General features: G+C 38.3%; 1 protein-coding gene and 1 long non-coding RNA gene across 6 annotated transcripts in view; one reads left to right on the top strand and one right to left on the bottom strand.

The window, feature by feature from the left end:
- Positions 1-1,690: 1,690 nt before the first annotated feature.
- AQP11 (aquaporin 11) lies at positions 1,691-17,518 on the bottom strand. The gene is made up of 3 exons (XM_030835984.2): positions 16,613-17,518; positions 8,941-9,057; positions 1,691-5,581 (listed from the first exon to the last, which is right to left on the bottom strand). The coding sequence occupies exons 1-3, from the start codon at positions 17,229-17,231 to the stop codon at positions 5,502-5,504; spliced, it is 816 nt and encodes a 271-aa protein (XP_030691844.1). The 5' UTR covers positions 17,232-17,518; the 3' UTR covers positions 1,691-5,501.
- Positions 17,519-17,588: 70 nt separating this feature from the next.
- The window catches only part of LOC115841746 (uncharacterized), a 96,192-nt gene continuing 92,561 nt past the window's right edge, over positions 17,589-21,219 (top strand). For all 5 annotated transcript variants that reach the window (XR_009564923.1, XR_009564924.1, XR_009564922.1 and 2 more), the window contains exon 1: positions 17,589-17,867. This is a non-coding gene — a long non-coding RNA (uncharacterized lncRNA). The remainder of the gene's footprint in view (positions 17,868-21,219) is intronic.

The raw sequence follows: 21,219 nt of genomic DNA, 5'->3' as shown, positions 1-21,219 counted from the left end.
GTTATGGTGGTACTAGAAAACTAACACATCTCCTGCATGGTTGTAATTTTTATCTGAGGAATAGGGATCTGGGCTATATATCGTAGTTTAGAGTTTCAAAGAATTAAAAAATTTACAATTATTCATTGTTTAAATGCAAAACTGTGCAGGTAAAGGAAAAGTTGGTTATCGTTACCTAACTTTATAAATAATTTGTGTTCTGAAATATTTTGGGCATATTAAAAAGATTAACCTAGAGAATATTATGCTTAGTGGAATAAGTCAGAAAAAGACATACTATATGATATCGCTTATATGTGGAATCTAAAAATAATACAAATGAATGTATATGCGAAACAGAAACAGACTCACAGATACAGAAAACAAACTTGTGGTTACCAAAGGGGAGAGAGAAGTAAGGGAGGGACAAATTAGGGGTATGAGATTAACAGATGCAAACTATCATGTAAAAAGTAAACGGGCAACAAGGATATATTGTGTAGCACAGGAAATTATAGTCATTACCTTGTAATAACTTATAATGGAGTAAAATCTGCAAAAATACTGAGTCACTATGCTATACACCTGAAAATAATGTAATATTGTAACTCAACTATACTTCAGTTAAAAAAAAAATACTGATGTAACACATACCCATATACTCACATGCAGCTAAGAAATAAAATTGTACAAATACAGTTGAAGCTCCCTTTGTATTCCCCAGATCCCAGTCCCCTTCCTCCTCTTCAGAAGTAACCACCATCCCAGATTTGGTATTGATCATAACTATGTATGTGTTTGTATTTTTGCTAAATGTATATGTATGCTATAAACACTATATAGTATTGGGTTGCATGTTTTTTTTTTAACTTTTATTAATTGAATCTTTCTGCTGCTTTTCCTACTTAAGCACTTTATTTACTTTTTTTAAGATTTAAAATTTTAATTATTTATTTATTTTGGCCGTATTAGGTACTTTCTTGCTGCGTGCAGGCTTTCTTTGCTTGTGGCAAGCAGAGGCTATTCTTTGTTGCGGTGCACAGGCTTCTCTTTGCAGTGGCTTCTCTTGTTGTGGAGCACAGGCTCTAGGCGCGCGGGCTTCAGTAGTTGTGGCACATGAACTCAGTAGTTGTGGCTCGCAGGCTCTAGAGCGCAGGCTCAGTAGTTGTGGTGCACGGGCTTAGTTGCTCCGCGGCATGTGGGATCCTTCTGGACCAGGGCTCTAACCCATGTCCCCTGCATTGGCAGGCGGATTCTTAACCCACTGTGCCACCAGGGAAGCCCCACTTACGTAAATCTTAAAGTTTGCTAGATTTTGCTAAACTGTTCTCCAAAACGATTGTAGCTATTTACAGTTCCACCATTAGGGAATAATGCTTCTCTATATCCTCATCAATTTTTGATATTTCCAGACTCCTGAATTTCTGCCAACCTGATGAATATGGAAGTAGAATTTCATCAGGATTGTAATTTCCATGTTCCTGATTATTAGTGAGATTGAACACCTTCCTGCTTTGTACATTTGACTTTTCCATATTTTTTGCCCAGTTTTAAGTTATTTTTTTCTTACTGATCTGTCCTTTATATATTCTAGATTCCAGTCTCCTAGTCTGTGACTTGTCTTTTCATTTTGTTTACAGTGTCTTTTAAAAGCAAGAAGTTGTGGAATCCTGTGTGCTTTTAGAAGCTAGGAATTATTCCTTATGTAGGATGCTAAGTGTGGTTATTCTAGCCCTAGCATTCTAATACAGTTTTGCTACAGTGTGTTTTTAAATAATGTGAACTAGCTCACAAATGATTGCTGAGTAAGGCAGTGATGTCCGTATAACCCAGAAATCACATTGGTTCATGTGCAGTTTTTCCCAACACATTAATATTTTGCACCAACAGTTGTGTACAGTTTTGTAATAGTTAAATCGAAGAATATACGCCTTTAAGTCTGAAATAGAGAGCTGTTGCATGATTTGATTGTTTTAATAGGATCACTCTGGTAATAGAAACAGGAAGTTATTGCAATAATCTGGACAGGAGTAAGTAGATGGAGCCTTGACCAAACTATGCTAGTAGGCCATAATGAAAAGTATGAAAGCCTACTACCCTAGAAAAACACATGTACACAAGAAGACATGCACAAGAATGCTTATCACATGTATTGATTTAATAGTGAGTAAGTACAAATACCATCAATAGAATGGCTAAACTATGCAGTTTGAATTAACTAGAGCTGCACGTATTAACTTGAGTTATATGTTAGACAACCAAGTATAGAGTTACATTTACAGATGGATATGAGTCTGGAGTTCAGGACAGTTGTACAAGCTGGAGACAGAAATTTGGCAGTTATTAGGATATAGTTGCCATAAAGCCACAAGACTGGATAAAATTACCAAGGGAGTAAGTATAAATAGAAAAGAGCTCAGAGGACTGAGCCCTGGGAAACTCTTATCATTTAGTTTGGGGAAAGGAGGAAGAATAAACTGAGAAGGCAATAATTTTCTGGAAGTGAAGTGATTCAGGAGGAGAAAGCAATAAATTGTATCAAATGCTGCTGATAGGTAAGAAGTATGAGAACTTGATTTAACAGCATGGAAGTCATTGATGGCCTTGGCAGGAATTTCAGTGGAATGGTAGAGTTGAAGGGCTGACTAGAATGCTTCAAGAAAAAATGGGAAGAAGAAAACTGAAGAACTTCTTCAGACCCCCACCATCACATCTGCTTAACCAACTCTTCTTGTGCCCATATATTCTTATCTTTTCTCCTGCTACTATGAATGATCTGTCTGTGCTTCTAGCTAAGGCCAGCCCCTTCCGTTGTGCACTTGCTTCCATCTTTGCTAGCCAATTAAAAACTGCGGACCTGGGAAATCTCCCCTCCCTTTCCTACATCATTATTTTCTCTACTGCATCATTGCTGATGTCTTTCCCACCTTAAAAAAGGAAATTCTTGACCCAATTTCCCCCACATTTTCTTTGCTTACAGCAAAAGTCTTTGAAAGAACTGTCCTGCTGCTATCTCCAGTTTTTCTTCTATTTCATGTTTGGGTGCAGGCATGGAATAAGCAGACAGTTGGATTTAATCAAATTGTGGTTAAGCCATGTGAGTATGATGAGATAAAGGAACGAGGGAGTTAAGATTCTATGCAAGAGTGTAATTTAAGCTGCTGAAGGAGACGAGAGTAATTGAGAGGGGAGAAAGATGTGAAAACGTGGTGGTATCGGTGGACAGAAGTTCCCCATGGGGGGTTCAGAGGATCATTGGAGATGAGATAGTAGGGCGAGTGAGCTGGAGAGAGGGGTTAGTGGTTGGGGAATGAGGTATTTGAGATCAGAGAAGAGTTTGAGTTATTGGTAATGACAAGCTCAAGGTTATGACCAAAGTTGTCGTTGAGGCAGAAGAGAAGGGAAAAATTATTGAAGAGCCTTTCAAGTTCAGCCAATGAACTGGGAGGCCAAGATATTGGAAGGATCGTCTTTGTAAGTATTGAAATCACCAACAAATACAGCTGGAGTAGTGTTGTGGAGAGTGAGAGTGAGACAGGAACTAAATTCCTAAAGGATCAAGAGGGAATTGAGGGGACTGTACAGTAGATAACTGCAATAAGAAGTACCCAGGTAGAAGGTGGCATGGTCTAATGACATGTTTTTAATGGGGGGAGCAGAGAATAGATGAGGAGAAAGGGACCTGTTCCATCTCCAGGCCCAGTGGTATCAAGAGGTGTGATAGAGAAAACAGCTAAGCTACCATTTGAGAGGGCTGCAGGTGAAGCCGTGTCATCAGAAGTCACAACCTCTAATTCCGACAAGTGCAGTTTAGAGGGCTGGGCATTTTCACAAATTAATACTCAATTTTCTTAAACCACAGTCTCATGATAAAGAGACATGAATAAAAAAAAATTCCTATAAGAAAAACAGCCATGAAATAATAAGTGAAATTCAGCTTCATGTTTGGAAGAGACATAGGGAGTGGCAAAGGGACTATTTTAAAGGGACCAGTCATTTTGTGTGCTTGTAATAGCAGAAGTCAGGCCTAATATTGACTGATCTTTTGATTTTTTTCAAGAGAAGCTAGAACTATGGATTTTTGTGTGGTTTAAAAGCTTAAAATAACTAGCTTGTTATTTTGTTTTAAATACTGTGCAGGCCAAATAAAACAAGTCAGAGACTGCATTTAGCCATTGTTGCAATTTTATGAACTCTGCTTTTTAAAATAGAAAATACTACGGTATGTATTCCTAAGTTCAAGAGTCAAAGTCCATGACTGTCAAACTGGCTGCCTTGTTGGGTAGCCTGCAGCAGTCTGGTTCAGTCTGCAGGTGTAAAGGGAGTGACTATCACAGGCTGATCACCAAGCAGCACTTAGATCACCTGGCAGTTTATCAGTTGCTTAATTGATTATTACTCAAACAGATCTTATTTCGCCCCCAACCCCGCTTTTTTTTTTTTTGCTTTCAGTTTTAACTCTGATAATGGAATTCCTTTGAAGAGAAACATACTTAACCTTTTATCATCTGAACTTTTAATAAAAAGTAGACATACAATAAAAGAAAGCTTCCAATAGAGGAAAACTTGAAGGTTCTTTAAGCCTAAAAAAACCCACTGTTAATTCCTAAACAGATTGTAACATTATAAAGTATTTAATGTTTCTTTAAAATCTTCAATTTTCCTTTAGTCTTAATGATGACGGAGAATATTTTTTTGTATTGAAGTAGAAGTTTAAAGATGGTATTTGGCTGTATTTGACCTTGGGCAAAGCAGTAAACCCCCTTCTAGACTTCCTTTCCTTATCTGTAAACTGGAGATTAAAAATACATGCCCTGCCTACTTCATAAGGTAGCTGTTTAGTCCGATGAGAATGTGAAAAGCTTACACCTTGTATGAGTGCTTTATTCTACTAAAGAATGACAGTTTGCCTAAAGCTAGTGAGATTGTCTATCTAGAGAAAATATTTTAGATTAGAATATATTTAAAATTCAGGAACCCCCTTGAGTATGAGTAGGTATATAATCTACTTCCAAAAGCAACTTTCCTATTGAAAGATGACACTGCTGATGGTATCACTGTGTGAGGTAGTGGCTGAAAAGTATCCTCTCTCCAGTTTTGTAAGCATGACTGTTTGAACTTTGGTTAAAAATCTTGTTCATTCAGGTGACACATGATACACGTACTCTTTCATGGTCCTACCATCACCTTCCCTTCCCTTCCCTTCCCTTCCCTTCTCACCCTGTACTCAATTTCTTTTTCATCAAAATTAACAATTATCACTTGAGATTTATATTTAAAGAGTCTTTTCTAGCAGCATTTAATACACGCTTAAAAGAACAAGTCTTAACTGAAAAACACAGGATACCTCATTTTCACAGTAATTTTTTTTAAGTCCCAGTGATGAAAACTCTAAGGCAGTTTCTTCAAAGGAAGATAACATTGACGAATCCAGTGCAGCCAGTGTGTGAATATTAGGTGATAAAATCTTTATCACATCCATCTTGACTGTCCTGAAACTTAGTCTGAGTCTTTTAGAATAGTTACTCCTTTTTATTAATTGTGTGGTTGTTATACAGCCATGGAAGGAAAAAACTGAACATCAAAATCATCAGCAATATACCTGAAAGAAAAATACAGTAAAAACAAAACAATCCCTAAGGAAGTTCATAATCATTCAGTGGTTATAATTTAAGATTATATACAGTTACATACCTAGAGATTTGTAGAGCTATGTTTAAGAGAATTAGCTACATCAGTTCTACATGAAACATGTAGGTATTTTAAAATATAATATTCTCACATTATTTTTCTTCAACGATGAATCCTTAAAAACAGTATGTACTTGGAAAAACCAATAGGATCTAAACAATGAATTCAAAGGATAAATAAAATAGATCTGGAGTTCTAGTTCTGGCTTCATTACTGACTTGCTGAGTGAGAAACTCTGGACTTGTGTCTCCATTTTAGTCTCAACGATTAATAGCTTTTAGAGCTGTATTAATAAGCAGAGTATCTGAAAGAAAACTTCAGTTGACGTTTTAAATCTTAAATATAAATATGTTTTTAAAAAAATCACATTAGCAAATCTTCATTTTTGAGGTCATGCCAGATAAATCTAAACTAGCATATATATATATGTATATATATGTAAACAGTGTGATTTTTTTAAAAACCATTTTTTAAGATTTAAAATTTTTCAGTGGGAAATAGGGACAGAGGAGATTTAGGCACAGGACTCAAATCACTGTCTAACAGAGAAGTCTGCAGTAGTTAATGTTTTTATCTGAAGGTATGTAGGCTTAAAGCTCTAAATCAGTTTAAACTTAGATTAAGAATGTGTTTTTGTCACATGCAGATTTGATAGTTTACTCCTGTTTGCTAACAAGAGGAAACCTTAAGGTTTGACTAGCATTTGGATAGCTTAACATATTTTTGAAAGATGAATCTGATTTGCAAACAAAGGCTTTAGATTTTTTTAAAAGTCAGAAACAGTCTGTTAATAAATCCACAAAATTTGACATTTTCTTTATAAAGTCATAGCTAGAAAATAAGACATTACATTTAAAACTTTCTAAAAATGGAGTTGCAGTTTCATAGAAGCAAATAGAATTTGCAAATTTTTATTATATGAAATGTGTAAGCTAGAGAATTAATTCTATATACATTCTTATAGTCACATTTCTAACATTTTATTAATTGGGGAAGATGGCAGGGCCCATTAAAGGAATTATAATTATCTCCGCTATGAAGAGAAACAAGAAAGAACAAGGACCATGTCTTCCAAGAATAGTGTGCTCCCTGCTTGGTCAAGAAGGGAAAGAAGATAGGTATCTTGCAATTACGCTCCTCTGTCGCACTCTGTGGCACTGCCTAGTGTTTGTTTGCTTTGACTCCTCATCTCTTACTTAGCTCTTTGAATGACTCTTGTAAAAATAAAACTTATTTTTCTTATCCTTCTTTGAGTTTAATAGTGACCTTATTTCATTTGAGGCCATTCCTTTTCCCAATGGGAATGTAATTTCAGTGTATGACAAAAGTCAGTGGCAAGCCAGAATTCAGTATTCTAAAAACTGCCATTTAGTCACATGTCTTTTATCCACACCTATCGAATTATTTCTATATTGTTTCTCATTCACAAACCTGTGAAAGCAGTATAGGAACATGGCTCTTTAAATGAAAAACTAGAACAGAAATTTTATTTGGGTCTGTTTACAAAAAGCTAGGTTAACAAAGCTTAACAAAGCTAGGTTAAAAAGCTTAGGTTAACAAAGGAAGAATCTTTGAATGTATATTTTCAACAGGCTAATTAGGGCCATACATAATTGCAGAAAAGTTTGATCCCAATCCCATTTTTAAAAGATCCCTTGGATAGGAAGTAAAGAAATAAAAGTGTATTTGTCTTTCATTTACGTATTTGGATTGTTTTTTGGATAAGTGGTTCTTTAAAATGTTTTGGTAACGGCAACAAGTAATGTTCTCTTCCTGTTTGCACCACACTGTCAGGAAGAGAATATACTCTGTTTTCCTACCCTACTACTCTCTGGTCTGTATATTTGCTAAAGGGGCAGAAGTAATTGCTCCTTTTTTTTTAATCTGTCATGAGACTTTTTTCCAGTATGTTCTTCCAGGAAGAAGTTATCAAGTGATTTAGGCTAGAAAATGTGTTTAAAAAAGTCATGGTCTTTTTACAGAGAATGGCAATGACTTCTGTTTCTTTTTTCTTTTAAAATTCTTTTGGAAAGGCCTACTTTTTAGTTGTTTTTCAAGTAGTGAATGACATAATTCCTTAGTATCATGGGCCTACTGTTAAAATTGTAGTTGGAGCACATTAACAAATATATAATGTTAATAATATATGTTCATTTCAAATAAGACATATTAAGAGAATTTTTCCATATAAAAACTTCAGTAGACCAGTCCAATTAGTGATGTTTTTAACTTCTTCATGAACTTCAGTGACCTTTTTTACTTCTTAAAAATTAAGAGCAGAGAAAATTTAAAGAACTTATTGGAAAATACTAGTAATCAATAGATGAGAAAAAGCTACCATTATTAGCATTTTAAAATACAGGTTTTCTCTGATATTCTTCATGTTTAGGCCTATAGATATTGCTGAGCATAATAGATACTAAATGTGAGGAAAATTCCTAAATGAAACGAATGGAAGGAATGGAAGGAGTGAAGTATGATGGCTATTCAAACCTGTTATGCCTGTGTTCTCTCCTATAAGTACCCTCCTCCCCACCCCCTTTTTTTTTTTTTTAAAGAAATGAGCAACAAGAAACAAAATGCAAACCAGATAAAAAGAAGGATGAACTAACAGAAGGCCAGCTATCCTCATATTCATTTATAGTTATGAATTGTAGTCAGGCTTAAAACAGATGACTAAACAAAATCAAGAAATGCTGATAACTTACATAAGGAAATGCATATCATGATTACAGTTATTTTATAACTTCTTTATGTTATTTGACCTACCTGAAAAGAGGAGTTTTACATATCTGATCCAGATAGAGATAACAGGAATGCAACTTGTGGAAAATTTTAAAACTACATTTATTATAGTTCTGCATTGTTTCATGAGATGCCCTTCTGTAAAATGAGTCAAATGAACTAAATAGTATTTTATTTGGCGCTCACAAACTTGAAAAAAACAAATTCCTTTAGCAAAAAAAAAAAAGATTATTTTTTAAAGGAAGTAATTACTTCTCACTTTTTTGCCCTCATATCTGAGGGATTCTTAAAGTGGTATCAGACCTCAAACTGACTATCCTTAACTAGGTAATTTGTTTCTTTGAAGATAAAAACAGTTTTAAAGGATACTGCACAAAATAAAATGTTACTTCAGGCATAACATTTCCTACCTTTTTTCTTTTCTGTCCCTACTCTGGCTTTGGAAATTGACATGTTACAGTGACATTCCATATCATATTTAAAATATTCTAATCTTTTAATTATATTAAATAAAAATATGCTTACCTAAAGAAGGAGCCAGCCAATATACTATAAAAAATTGAAGGAATGCTTCATCAAAACACTTGAAATGTAGTGAAAGTGCCAAAGCTGGATTAAATACAGCTCCTGTTAGACTTCCTCCTGTAATACATTTTAAACAGAATGATACCAAACCATATATCTTACATTTTCTTGCAACTAGAAATACAGGGATTACTAAATGTAACTATTTCATTTTAGGTATTTAAGTATTCTTATTCTGTAATCTTCCTTTGCAGAATCACCTGGCATAGAGGATAAAAATAGATTATAGATTATAATATGCCAGGTGCAAAAAAGCGGGGATGGGGGGGGACAAAGGACATTAAGAATTTTAATCCAATGCTTTTCCTATAGTATATTATAAAATGCACATTGAAAGTTAACCTGCTCTGTTATTGTTCCTACAGTTTTATAAAACAGGAGATTTGGCTGCCCTTCTTAACATTCATCAACTTAAATGGGTGAATAATAATAAAAATAAGACGAAAGTACATTTAAAATGGGTACAATACCCCAAGATCCTCTTGAGCAGAAGTACCTTTGCTTTGAAAACAAAAAATGGACCACAGCATTATCATTGACTCCATTTTTACTTGGCAGCAGAGCCCTGAAGAAGTGACTGTGAGTGGTATGTGAATTATATCTCAATAAAGTGGTTACAAAATTTTTAAAAATAAAAAAAAGTGACTGAGTAGTCGTGAAAGATAAGCACAAATTCTAACTGTTGACTACTTTTCAGGATTCATGGTCCAGCTCTGCACAGGGTCTCTCTCTGAGATGGGGCCCAGGAGCTTATAGTTCTGGCTACATAGCAAGTAAGGAAAGGCAAAAGAGGTTGGACTGCCTGTCCAGTGGTTCTCACCTGAACTGTGGCTCAGCTTTTCAAAACATATTCTAATTGTATCCCTGAGATAGAGACATGTCTGGTGGTTGTTCCAAGTGGAAGCTTTGGCACACTTGTCTGCCTCTGACTCAGCCACAGCTACAGATCCGGAGATCTTCACAAATTTTACGTGGACATATGCCACTATAGCATGTTAATTGTCTTTATAAAATGCAGTGAAGTAAATTTGGAAATTAAGAGACCCTTTCATAAGATTTCACTAATGAGATTTCACTCCTGATAGGCTGAAAACATTGAAGCTGTGTGGAGGTAAAGATGTTGACACTGAACTGAGTTCACTCCATGGCTAAGAGTCCTTTTTAGCATACCAGCCTCACAGCATGATTCATATTTATGCCTCAGCAGTTATAAATGACATCACATCATGGACCTTCAGGACCACTCTTGAATAGTCAAATCTTGGAATGTTAAACCTGCAACTGCCGAGGGCCAACAGAATTGTTTGGTTGGCATGTGGTCATTTCAGCTTAATTCCACAAAAAATTACTGAGTTCTTATGTTCTGGACACCATGGATAAAAATATAAGGATTCACACAGATCTTTATAATATAATATGTGCGGTGATAATATAAGTGACCTGTGATTTTTTTTCGGCATTTATCAATCAAAATAGACTGAATCATTGCCCTCATAATTAGTTTGCTTCAGTTTTCCCATTAGGTCTTTGGTATCTCCATTAGGTCTAAGAACACTGTCAGTCAGTTTTATACCATTCTAAAACTCCAACTACTTCACACTTATCTTCTAACCCTTACATCACCAATTCTGCTCAGTGTGACTTGGTAGAAGCTGCCCCTCCTACCCAGAGGTACAGTCTATTCCCCTGTCGTGGATATGGATTGGCTTTGCAACTTGCAGTGACAAATAGAATGCAGCAGAAGTGATGCTATGTGAATTCTGAATGTGAGAAGCAACGCTGAGTGAATTCTAGGTTCAGGTCTCAATAAAGCCATCGTCGGTTTCCACTTTTTACTCTCTTGGAACAATGTCCTGACCATGTAAGTGAGCTGGAGGATGAGAGGCCACAGGGAAGAAAACTGAGGCATCTTAGATGGCTGTTGGTACCAACTGCTGGACGAGTGAAGCACCTTGGCTCTTCCAGACATACTAACTGTCCAGCTATATGATCTCAGGAATTTCCTATCTAATCCACAAAGTCATGAAAAATAATAAATTACTGTTATTTTAAGGATAAGTTAACTGATTCAGAAATCCATTGTGTCAACAAAAGGCCCAAAATGTGGCATTGGCTTTGATGATTTAGACTGGGTAATTCTTTGTTGGGAGTTGTCCTTTGCATTGTAGGGTTTTTAGCAGCATTCCTAGCCTTCACCCACTAGGTGCCAGTTGCACATCCATCTCCCACCTTGTAACAACCACAAATGTCTCCAGACATTGCCAAAAGTCCCCTGGGGGGGTGGGGGGCAAAACTGTCGCATTGAAAACCACTGTCCTAGAGAACTACTGGTACTTGTATACTAGTAGACACACATAAGATTGTTTATTTATAGTAGCAATGAACTGGGAAAAACCTAAATGTCCATTCAGAAGAAGGTAGCTAAATATACAACTTAGTTATTAATTTGGAATACCATTCAGTACTGAAATAAGTGAAATCTCTTTACTAATATAGATCTCCAAGATAATATCACTGAACCACACCACTAAACAAAGCAAACTGCAGAAAGTAAAGTATGATACCTTTCATGTTAACATGACCACAAAATAGTTTCTATAGGGTCCTATCTATACGTATAATGCACGTAAGAATTTGGAAGGACACATATGCACGCACAGAGGACTACACTGGTGAGAAGAGTAGGCAGGGAAGGAGAGGGGACAGGCATGAAGGATGGCAATCAAAAGTCTCATTGGTAATATTTCCATTTTTTACAAAAATAACACATTCATGTATTGTGTAATTAAATGTGAATTATTTAAAAAGTAAGAATCGGGCTTCCCTGGTGGCGCAGTGGTTGGGAGTCTGCCTGCTGATGCAGGGGACGCGGGTTCGTGCCCCGGTCCGGGAGGATCCCACGTGCTGCGGAGCGGCTGGGCCCGTGGGCCATGGCCGCTGGGACTGCGCGTCCGGAGCCTGTGCTCCACAACGGGAGAGGCCACCACAGTGAGAGGCCCGTGTACAGCAAAAAAAAAAAAAAAAAAAAAGTAAGAATCATCCATCAGGCACAGAACTTACAGAAAATGGCTTTGAAAAATGAGTTACTATTTATTGATGTCTGGAGGGGAGAAGCCATAACATATGTTGAAGAAGAGGTATCAACAGGGAGATCCAGCTGGCTGACTGCCAAGAGTTTTAGAAGACAGTATGACCTTGGTGAAATTACCACAAAGACTGAGTCCCAAATCTGATAATTATAGGCACTAATGTTTCTCAGTACTCCTAAAGGGAATCAAATTCTCTGTGACAGAATGACACTAGTCAAAATCATGTAAGACTCGTGTAAAAGCTAGAATGTCAATTAACTAATTCATAATGGAAGCTAGGCCTTTCCAGTGACCAGAACATTTGTGCCAGTTACTTTGGGAAGAACTTGGAATACATTATTCTTCATCATAGTCTGAAGAGATAGGTAGTAGTATTTTCCATTTTAAAGATGAGGAAACTGAGACCTAAATTAAGTTATCTCTCCTATGGACACAGTCCAACTCCAAGGCTGTGTGCTTAACCACTATATTATACTGGCATGATAAAAAAAAAAAAAGTTTTGGACCTTTGTTTGAAGCTGTTTTTCATTTGTAAATTGACACCTATTTCATATGGTTATTGTATTAAAAATAAACATATGTAAAGAACTTAGTTCCCTTCTCCTTTGACAAATAATCTTACCCAAATTCTTCATGACTTAGAAGGATACAAAAACCTCCTGAATGGAGTAAAGAAATGAAGTAAAAATGCAGTTACTTCAAACAATATATTAGGCTTATTTTGAAAGCTCTTAGACATAAAATATGGAATACCCAGATATGTATTACTTCTTTCTATTTTTAAATGAATAGAGTATTTGCTAATTCATTCACTCATTCTAAAAATAATGAGTATTTATTTGTAACAGGTGACACCATGCTAAGTCCTAGTTATAACAATGAATAAAACAATTTTAGTCTCTGTACTCATAAAGCTTACTGTCTGGTGGAGGAAGACAGGCATTACATCAGAAAACAAGTATATAATTTAAAAATACTACAAAGGAAATGAACAGGGTACAGTAATAAAGACAGCCTATTTGAATATGTAAAATAACAGATTTTTTTCCCAATATGTAATTAATTTAAAAATGAATGCAGTTCTCTCTTACCCTGGTCATTGAACCAAATTCTCCCAAAACCTAAATTAAGGAAGATTTGCTTGAAATTTGCATTAATAGTTTTATAGCTTTAATATGTTAATAAATCACAGTTTTTTTTTACTTTATTTGGGAAGTCAATAAATACATGATAAGTGGTAATGACATCAGTGGCCTCCATCTGCACATCAAAGTGCAGGGTGCTAAACCAATAACTACACAATCAGACGCTTGATCATTGGCTATCCAAGGAGCCTGTGGCTATGCTGCTGGACAGTTATGTTCTGTAATCTTAAATTATCAGTTCTTTTGATGTGACCTGTATTAGTGTCCTCAAAATGCAAGTGATTAAAGAAATATCCCAGCATGCAACTTAGCCAAACCAGTACTAATAGTATCTTAGAAGTTTAAAAAAAAAAAAAAAGACATATCAAAGTAACTTGTAACGATGCCTGATTTAGCAGATGCTTCCCCTGACTTTCCTTCCCTATCCATTCTTAACTCCTTCCTACAAAAGCCTCACCTCTGCCTGGTAAGACACACACTCAGCTAGTCCCCAAACAGTTCACTCTATTTAGAATAACTGATCTAAAGTTATGACTTATATCCATAGAAAAAATGGGGAGTGACATGGCTTCGTGCAGCACTTCCCAAAGTATGTTCTCTTCTGCTACACACTCCTAGACATAAGGATTCCATAAGTTTGAAAAACTGTGTTCCACATGCTTCTCTTGTTGGAGTTTCACAATAAACAGCATAGTAAAGGCTCTGTGAAGTCTTAAATTAGAAAATCTGTTTAATCCAGTGTTTGCCAAATTTACTTGGCAACAGAATCCTTTTGTGACTTAAATTTTTTTAAGTTATGCTAAAATATACATAACATAAAATATGCCATTTTAACCATTTAAAAGTGTATATTCATGGCATTAATTACAGTCACAATGTTCAATCATCACCACTATTTCCAAAACTTTTCCATCACCCCAAACAGAAACTCTGTACCCATTAAACAAAAAGTCCCTATTCCTCCCTGCTACCCAGCCCATGGTAACCTCTACTCTACTTTGTGACTCTATGAATTTGCCTATTCTGAATATTTCATGTAAGCGGAGTCATATAACATTTGTCCCTTTGTGTCTGGCTTATTTTGCTTAGCATAATGTTTTCAAGGTTCATTCCTATCGTAGTATGTATCAGAACTTCATTCCTTTTCATGGCTGAACAATAGTCAATTGTATGTATATATTTTTGTTACTTTTGAGGAATATGCTGTAGAAATGCTGATAATGAAATGAGTATAAGCTTTAGTGTCAGTTTAAACCATGGTTCCAGCACATTCTAGCTGTGTGACCTTGGATAGGTCATTTCACTTTTCTGAGCCTCACTTACATAAAAATGGGAATAATGTATTGATCAGTGGGTTGCTGTAAGGATTAACTAGGATAACTCATATAAATGTCCTACATGCTTGGCATGTTGCCCAATGAATATTCTTATCTCTCATATATTGGCAGAAAAGGAAGATCATAATAGGGTATCAATTTTTGTAACAGTGCTAAATAATTGTTAGGTTCTGTCCCTGCACACAGCCTCCAGCACTGCCCAATATTATACCCACTAGCCACATATGGCTATTGAGTACTTGAAATGTGGCTATAGCAACTGAAGAAGTAAATATTTAATTTTAGTTGATTTATACCTAAATAACCATATGTGACTAGTGGCTACTGAAATGGCCAGCAAAGTCTAGACTGGAGCAGTGGTTCATATTGGGATCACCTGGGAAAATTTAAAATCTACTATTGCCTAGGCCCCTTCCCACAGCAATTAAATCTTAATCTTGGCACCCAGATATGGGTATGTTTAAGACACTCCCTAGGTGACTGTAATGCAGAGAGAATGTTGAGAACCACTGCTGTAGTGATCCCTTCACTCTCTCCTCCTCCCCTACCAATTAGTATCCTCATTTCAGCAATGTCGATGTCAATAGTGTGAGGGGAAGAAAAAGAGCAGTGTTTTTGGACACTTTAAATTGTTATTTTATGGGTTCTTTCTAATAACTCTCCTTATATTTATGTATAACTTCAATTATTATCTTGTTTCTCTTCTCTCAAAATCTTTGTCACTTATAAAATAGGTATTGGCTAATATATACAGTATTATTATGAAATCATAAATATGTATTAAAAGTACAAAAATAGGAAGAATACCAATTTAAAGATAATCAAGAGAGGGAGGAGGAACTGTGTATAACATTTTATTAACTTAAAACATCTTTTAAATGTTTACCACTTCTAATTATATAAGTACAGAGCTAAATTGTGGCATAACTTTTTTCAAGGGATGTTTCTGCTTTGGCCCAAACCTAAAACTTTAATAAGCAACTACTCACCAACCCCTCAGATATGCATAAATCCTTCCTTCTCTCCTATACCATTTACTTCCATCTGCCTCTACAAAAAAAATGGTACTAGATCTAAAGAAGTTGAAATGGATTGGAAATTCTTTCACTTCTACCTAGGAAGTCGAGCATATGTTTAAAATTCCTTATCTTGAGGTTTGCGTCTACTCATAGTTTCCCTTTCAGTGGGCAGAAGACTGATTCTTACTACTAATTCCTTTTATTAGATTCCTGCCTCCAAAACATCTTAGAATTCAGATATAGTCCTAATGAAATATTTTGTCGTGATCATTTAAAATAACACACTTCATCATCAAACTTTTGTTTTTTGGATTTTCTTGTCCCATTTGGAATATTCAGATTATCCACTGAATCTGAGATCTGTCAAGGTGAACAAATGGTTTACAAGAAATCAACAGATTCTCAAGAATTATTAGTTTTTAAAAAGCGTCTTTGATTTCAAGCACGTTTTGATTTTAAAACATCTTTCTTGATAGGCCATTAAAAATTCACTTATAACTCAAGATGAATTATTAAGGAGATAAATGATATTAAGTAATTTTGTAGAAAAAGAACTAAGAAATAGAACTACAGAATTTCTACTTCCCACTCTTACTACTAACCAATCAGGTAGCTTGTGCTTTAAATTGGAAGGAACTTTTGACACCCAGGATCATGTTTCAGTGAGAGTCTCAGAAAGGATCTATACCAAGTTGGCAAGAGGTAGCTGATGTTATCTTTCCTTTCTACCATTACAACAATCCCTTTGTAGGATATTTGAACCCTTGGCAATATCTCACATGATCTCAGTTTCAGCACAGAAGTGGCTTTCTCTGGGTGTTAAAAAAAAAAAAAGCACTGAATGGAGGATCAATATTTCGACCCTATCAGTAAAGAATGAGCTGCAAAATGATTAGAATTACGGAGATACCAATATTGACTTCACAGAGGCATAATGGCTTAAAATGTATCTTGGCAAAGAACTTAGAGCCTCAAGTCATAGAAGCTCCGGACATGCCAAGTGTTTTGTGGGAATAACAAACCTGCATAGACCAAAAAGGTGATGAGTGCTGACAGCAGGTGGATACGAAGCTTGGTTCGGACCTCCTGGAAGTGCAGCAAAGCGCTGTGGAAGATAAAGGAGGAGACGGCCTCTATGATGACCGCTTTGGGCAAGTCCACTTGGATGGGATTCCTGCAAGCGAGGCTCCTCTCGCTGACGTGATACTTGGTCAGTCCCAGGCTCCACAGGGCGCCCATGCAGTACCTGCTGCACAGGGCACCAATCAGCTGAGCTAACAGCCTCATCGCACCCGTCTCAGCGGACATTCCCCCCAGCATCATCTGCATCATCACGCCGCACGGGTTGCTTGAGGTGCCCACCAGAGTCAGGCCATGCACCAACGAGAAGAAGTAGGTTAGCGTCAGCGGCCAGGTGGGGTGCAGGGGTTCCTGCTCGCTCAGCAGTTGCAGCTCATGGGTGCAGAAGCAGAGCTGGAACGTGGCCAGAAACTCCAAGACGAAGGCGTGGGCAGTGGGCCTGTTCAGCTGCTGCCGGGTGACCACGCGGGCCAGCCCCATGAACAGCACGATCGACAGCATCAGCCCCAGCGAGATACAGGTGTCCTGCATCTCGGGCCAGAGACCCCGCAGCGCCGTCATGTCTCTCTCAACACCAGACTGGGAAGCCTGCTCTGGCTCGGCAGGAGGCGGTCTACGGGCCGGAGTCCTAAGTCCTCAGCCCCGCCCCCTCACGCCCCTCGGGGCGGGCCGACTCTAGGCTTACTGGAGGCACCGGGGGCGCTACGCGAAAGGCTCCTCCCCTCCCCGGCTCTGAGCTAGGGTGTTGTTACCAGAGCCGGGGAGGAGGGGCGACGAGGACAGCTCTGCGAGGGCACTGGCTGAGGGGCCAAAAGTCAGCAGGAGCCGGACAAGCACACGCCCTCGCCGCTTCCCTCAGGGACTGGAAGCAGGCGCGGGTGGGGCAGGGAGTGGAGGGAAGGCGCGCGTCCGGAGGCCATTGCGCATGCGCGCGGCTGCCCGCGCGCCTTTGCGAGAGGCTAGACTTGGGACCGCCGGACCCCTGGCGACGCCGGGCGCGCTTCTCCCAGTGCTAAGCGGGAGGGCGCGCGCCCCTTGCGCTTGGACAGGTGCCTTGACGTGGGAACCTTGAGGGGTTTTCCTTCCCCGCTCCTAAAACTGTAAAGCCGGCAAGCTGGAAAGACCGCTAAAGCTCATCTCGGCCAACCACCTCGTTTTTAATTTATGGGGCGACTGAGAAGACGGGAAGTGACGGAGGTGCAGCGCGGAGGTCGGGGGTGGGGCTGGGTGGTGGTTTGCGGGGAGTAGATTTCAGAGCGAACCAGGGCTTGACCTGTGTGAAGAAGGGCAGGCAACTGGGTTTCCTTGAGCCTTAGTTTTTTTCACCTGCCTGTGACGTTTACCTCGTAGAGTTGTGGATCAGACGACCTACCTCATCGATTTGTTTTAAAAAAGCATGGAAGACAAGTAGCACAGAGCCTGGCAGACAGGAAGTGTTCAAGAAGTGCTAGGCTGAAGTTGAAAGAGCACGTCTTGCCACCGCCCCTCACTCCCAACAGCTCGCCCACCTTGGGCGGCCCTTTGTGGGTGCAGCTGGGAGGGAATGTCTGAGATTCCTCAGACCTTGCACCTGTCGTGGTTTTCTGCCAATGGAATGGGTGTCATGGTTTAGTTGGGGGAGAGGGGTGCAAATTCCTTAGCACTCTCCAGCCTCAGTTCTGCCTCCCCTGGGCTCTGCTGAAACACAAGTCCACATTTCTGAGGGCTGGAGAGAAGTGAGAGAAGAGCTAAAATGAGAGGAATAATTAGCCCGAGCTTCAAGTGATAGAGCGCTTGGAAGGTGTTCTTGACACCACTAGGTGGCATCTCTGGGGGGGCTCCAAGGAGCTCGGGTCCTTTCTGTCTCGGCATGGAAAGAATTCAGCCAGAGGCGAAGTGGTAGATAAGAAGTGATTTATTAGAATAGGATGCTTGTGAGGCTTACAAGTGGGCAGGCGAAAGGATGCTGTGCCCTGAGAACTTAGTGGGCTACAGTTTTATAATCAAAGGAAAAGTGGGGAGGGGGGGGAAAACCGCCTTCTTCCTCATTCTTCAGTAGACGTCAAGCTTCCATCATCACCTCCTCCTGCAGGTTGGGCAGGGGAGTTTTCTTGTCCCTACATGGTCAAGCCAGGACTGTCATGGCACTATGGAAAAATTATTTCAGGTCTCAGTACAGTGAGGGTCTTTCACTTTGAAATGTCACTTTTCCATAAAGTATTGTTTTTTATGTGTGCAGAGAGTATGTCCTAGGGGTCATTAACTTACTGAGTTCACTGGGCAGGATGTGAGTCTCATGCCACCATTGTTTTATTGTTTTGGGTCATGTCTCCTGCTTCGGTTGCTATGCAAGCCTGCTTGGTTTCGTGGTTAAGCAGACCTGCTTTCTTGAGTGATCATTAACTTATAGAGGTCTCACATATTTTTTCTTTACTTACAGTCCCCTTAGTGGGATTAACTATTTAATTACCTACTTTGTCCCTTTACTCCGTCCCTGTCATTCTTGCTGATTCTCCTCAGCTTTCCTTCCCAGTCTCAATTTGTCCTCTAATAACTAATGAAAGAGCTTTTTTTTTTTTTTTTTTTTTTTTTTTGCGGTTACGCGGGCTTCTCACTGTTGTGGCCTCTCCCGTTGCAGAGCACGGGCTCCGGACGCGCAGGCTCAGCGGCCGTGGCTCATGGGCCCAACCGCTCCGCGGCATGTGGGATCTTCCGGGGCACGAACCCGTGTTCCCTGCATTGGCAGGCGGACTCTCAACCACTGCGCCACCAGGGAAGCCGTCTAATAACTAATGAAAGTTCTCTTCTTAACTCCCAAGTTTTCTGTGGTGCCAGTAGGTATTCTCTGAATTAAAAAATATAAATTTTTTCAGAAAACACACAAGAGGCCTTTCCTCTTTCCTTTGTTGGTGCCTGATCAGGAAAGAATTTAGAGTAAATTAAAACTATTGTTTGCTCACTGCTGTTGAAAGAGGTTGCTTTTAAATCAGTCCTGTGAGTGTAACGCTTTTATCGCTCCCCTTTACTAGAAGTCACTTGAGTTTTCATTAATGTGAATATATTTTGTTTACTGCTCTGCTGATAATTCACTTTTACTAGCACAAGCCATGTAGAAAACTAGCCTTTTGGACTTCGATTAGAAATTTTAATAACATTATAATATACATTGTCATTAAAAGGATTTTGGTAATTCTTTCAATTAAAGAACAAGGGCAAAATAAACCCAATTAATTACTTGTGATTATTTCACATCACATGAATCTCTGTTTTCAGAAACAAGAAATCACTAATTAATCCACCCCATTTCCTTCAACATAAATGTTTGTTGGTATGGGTGACAGAGCTGCATCTTGCAAACCCAGATCTCAAAATTCCAGTTCTAAGACCAGTGTCTTCATGAGGAAGAACGACTCTTCCGTAGGTTGGAAGATTACAAGAGTCTGGCTTCCTCAGCAATGTTGGCCCCATTTTAACCACTTTGCTTCTGTGCATTTCAGAGATATCCTGTTTCTGTGAGGCAGGAAGTACATAATACTAGGTTTGGTGAAAGCACTGGATTTAGCATTTGAAAATGAGGGTTTGCATCTTACGCCATGCTTACTGTGAGATCTTGAGGAAATTGCTAAATCATTAAACTTCTCTGAGCTTCAGTTTCCTCATCATAATATTATGGTAAATAACTAATTTAGGGTTTTGTTGTGAAGATCGAATGAGAATACAGATGAAGTGCTTTGTAAAGAGTTATTACAAATGTTTATTGAGATGTAATTCACATACCATAAAATTCACCCTTTTAAAGTGTACAATTTAGTGGTTTTATTATATTCACAGAGTTGTGTAGCCATCACAAATTATCAGTTATTTTGAGTGGTGATTCTTAGAAATGAAGTCCTAAATTTATAATGCGACTGTCTCTATAATCTTTGCCATGAATTATTTAAATATAATATGAAACAGTTATGTCTTATTATTATATACACTGCTTCCTATGTGGAGAGGAAACCCAAACTATAACTTTAAACAGGTCCATAGCAATCAGTGGATCCTAAAATGGAAGATACTTATCTAGTGCTCTGTCACATATAATCAGTTAAATTTTTGTGAGAACTTTTTGCTTCTATCTCAGTAATATGTTTCCTTCCTTCCTTCCTTCCTTCCTTCCTCCCTCCCTTCCTTCCTTCCTTTCTTTCTTTCCTCCCTCCCTCCCTCCCTTCCTTCCTTATCTTTTTGGCTGTGCCATGCTTCTTGCTTGGGATCTTAGTTCCCCAACCAAGGATTGAATCTGGGCCCATCAGTGAAAGCACCGTGTCCTAACCACTGGACTGCCAAGGAATTCCCTATCTTCCTGTTAATTCTAATTTCAGTTAAAAAAAATATTTGTTGAGCCACAGACATTAATAAGACACAGTCTGCCTCAATAACACAATCTTATAATAATATGTGATATTTATTGAGCACTATTTTGTGCCAAACATTGGATATTATTAGCCTTGCTTTACATAGGTCAAAGAGAGGATTAAAAAAAAATAGAGAAGATATCATTTAATATGGTGGAAGAAGAAGAGTGCAG

Source organism: Globicephala melas, chromosome 8, assembly GCF_963455315.2.
Source record: "Globicephala melas chromosome 8, mGloMel1.2, whole genome shotgun sequence".
Classification (NCBI taxonomy): Eukaryota; Metazoa; Chordata; class Mammalia; order Artiodactyla; family Delphinidae; genus Globicephala; species Globicephala melas.
Note: the sequence above shows the minus strand (reverse complement) of the source record. Positions and strands in the feature narration are given on the sequence as shown.

What these genes read in the sequence shown, in the direction of transcription:
- AQP11 (XM_030835984.2), bottom strand. Translation starts at nt 17,231, where the DNA reads ATGACGGCGCTGCGGGGTCTCTGGCCCGAGATGCAGGACACCTGTATC. An exon ending in CACCTTTTTGGTCTATGCAG is followed by an intron (nt 9,058 to 16,612) that starts GTTTGTTATTCC and finishes AATGTATTACAG; the next exon opens with GAGGAAGTCTAACAGGAGCT. An exon ending in TTGGCTGGCTCCTTCTTTAG is followed by an intron (nt 5,582 to 8,940) that starts GTAAGCATATTT and finishes TTTTTCTTTCAG; the next exon opens with GTATATTGCTGATGATTTTG.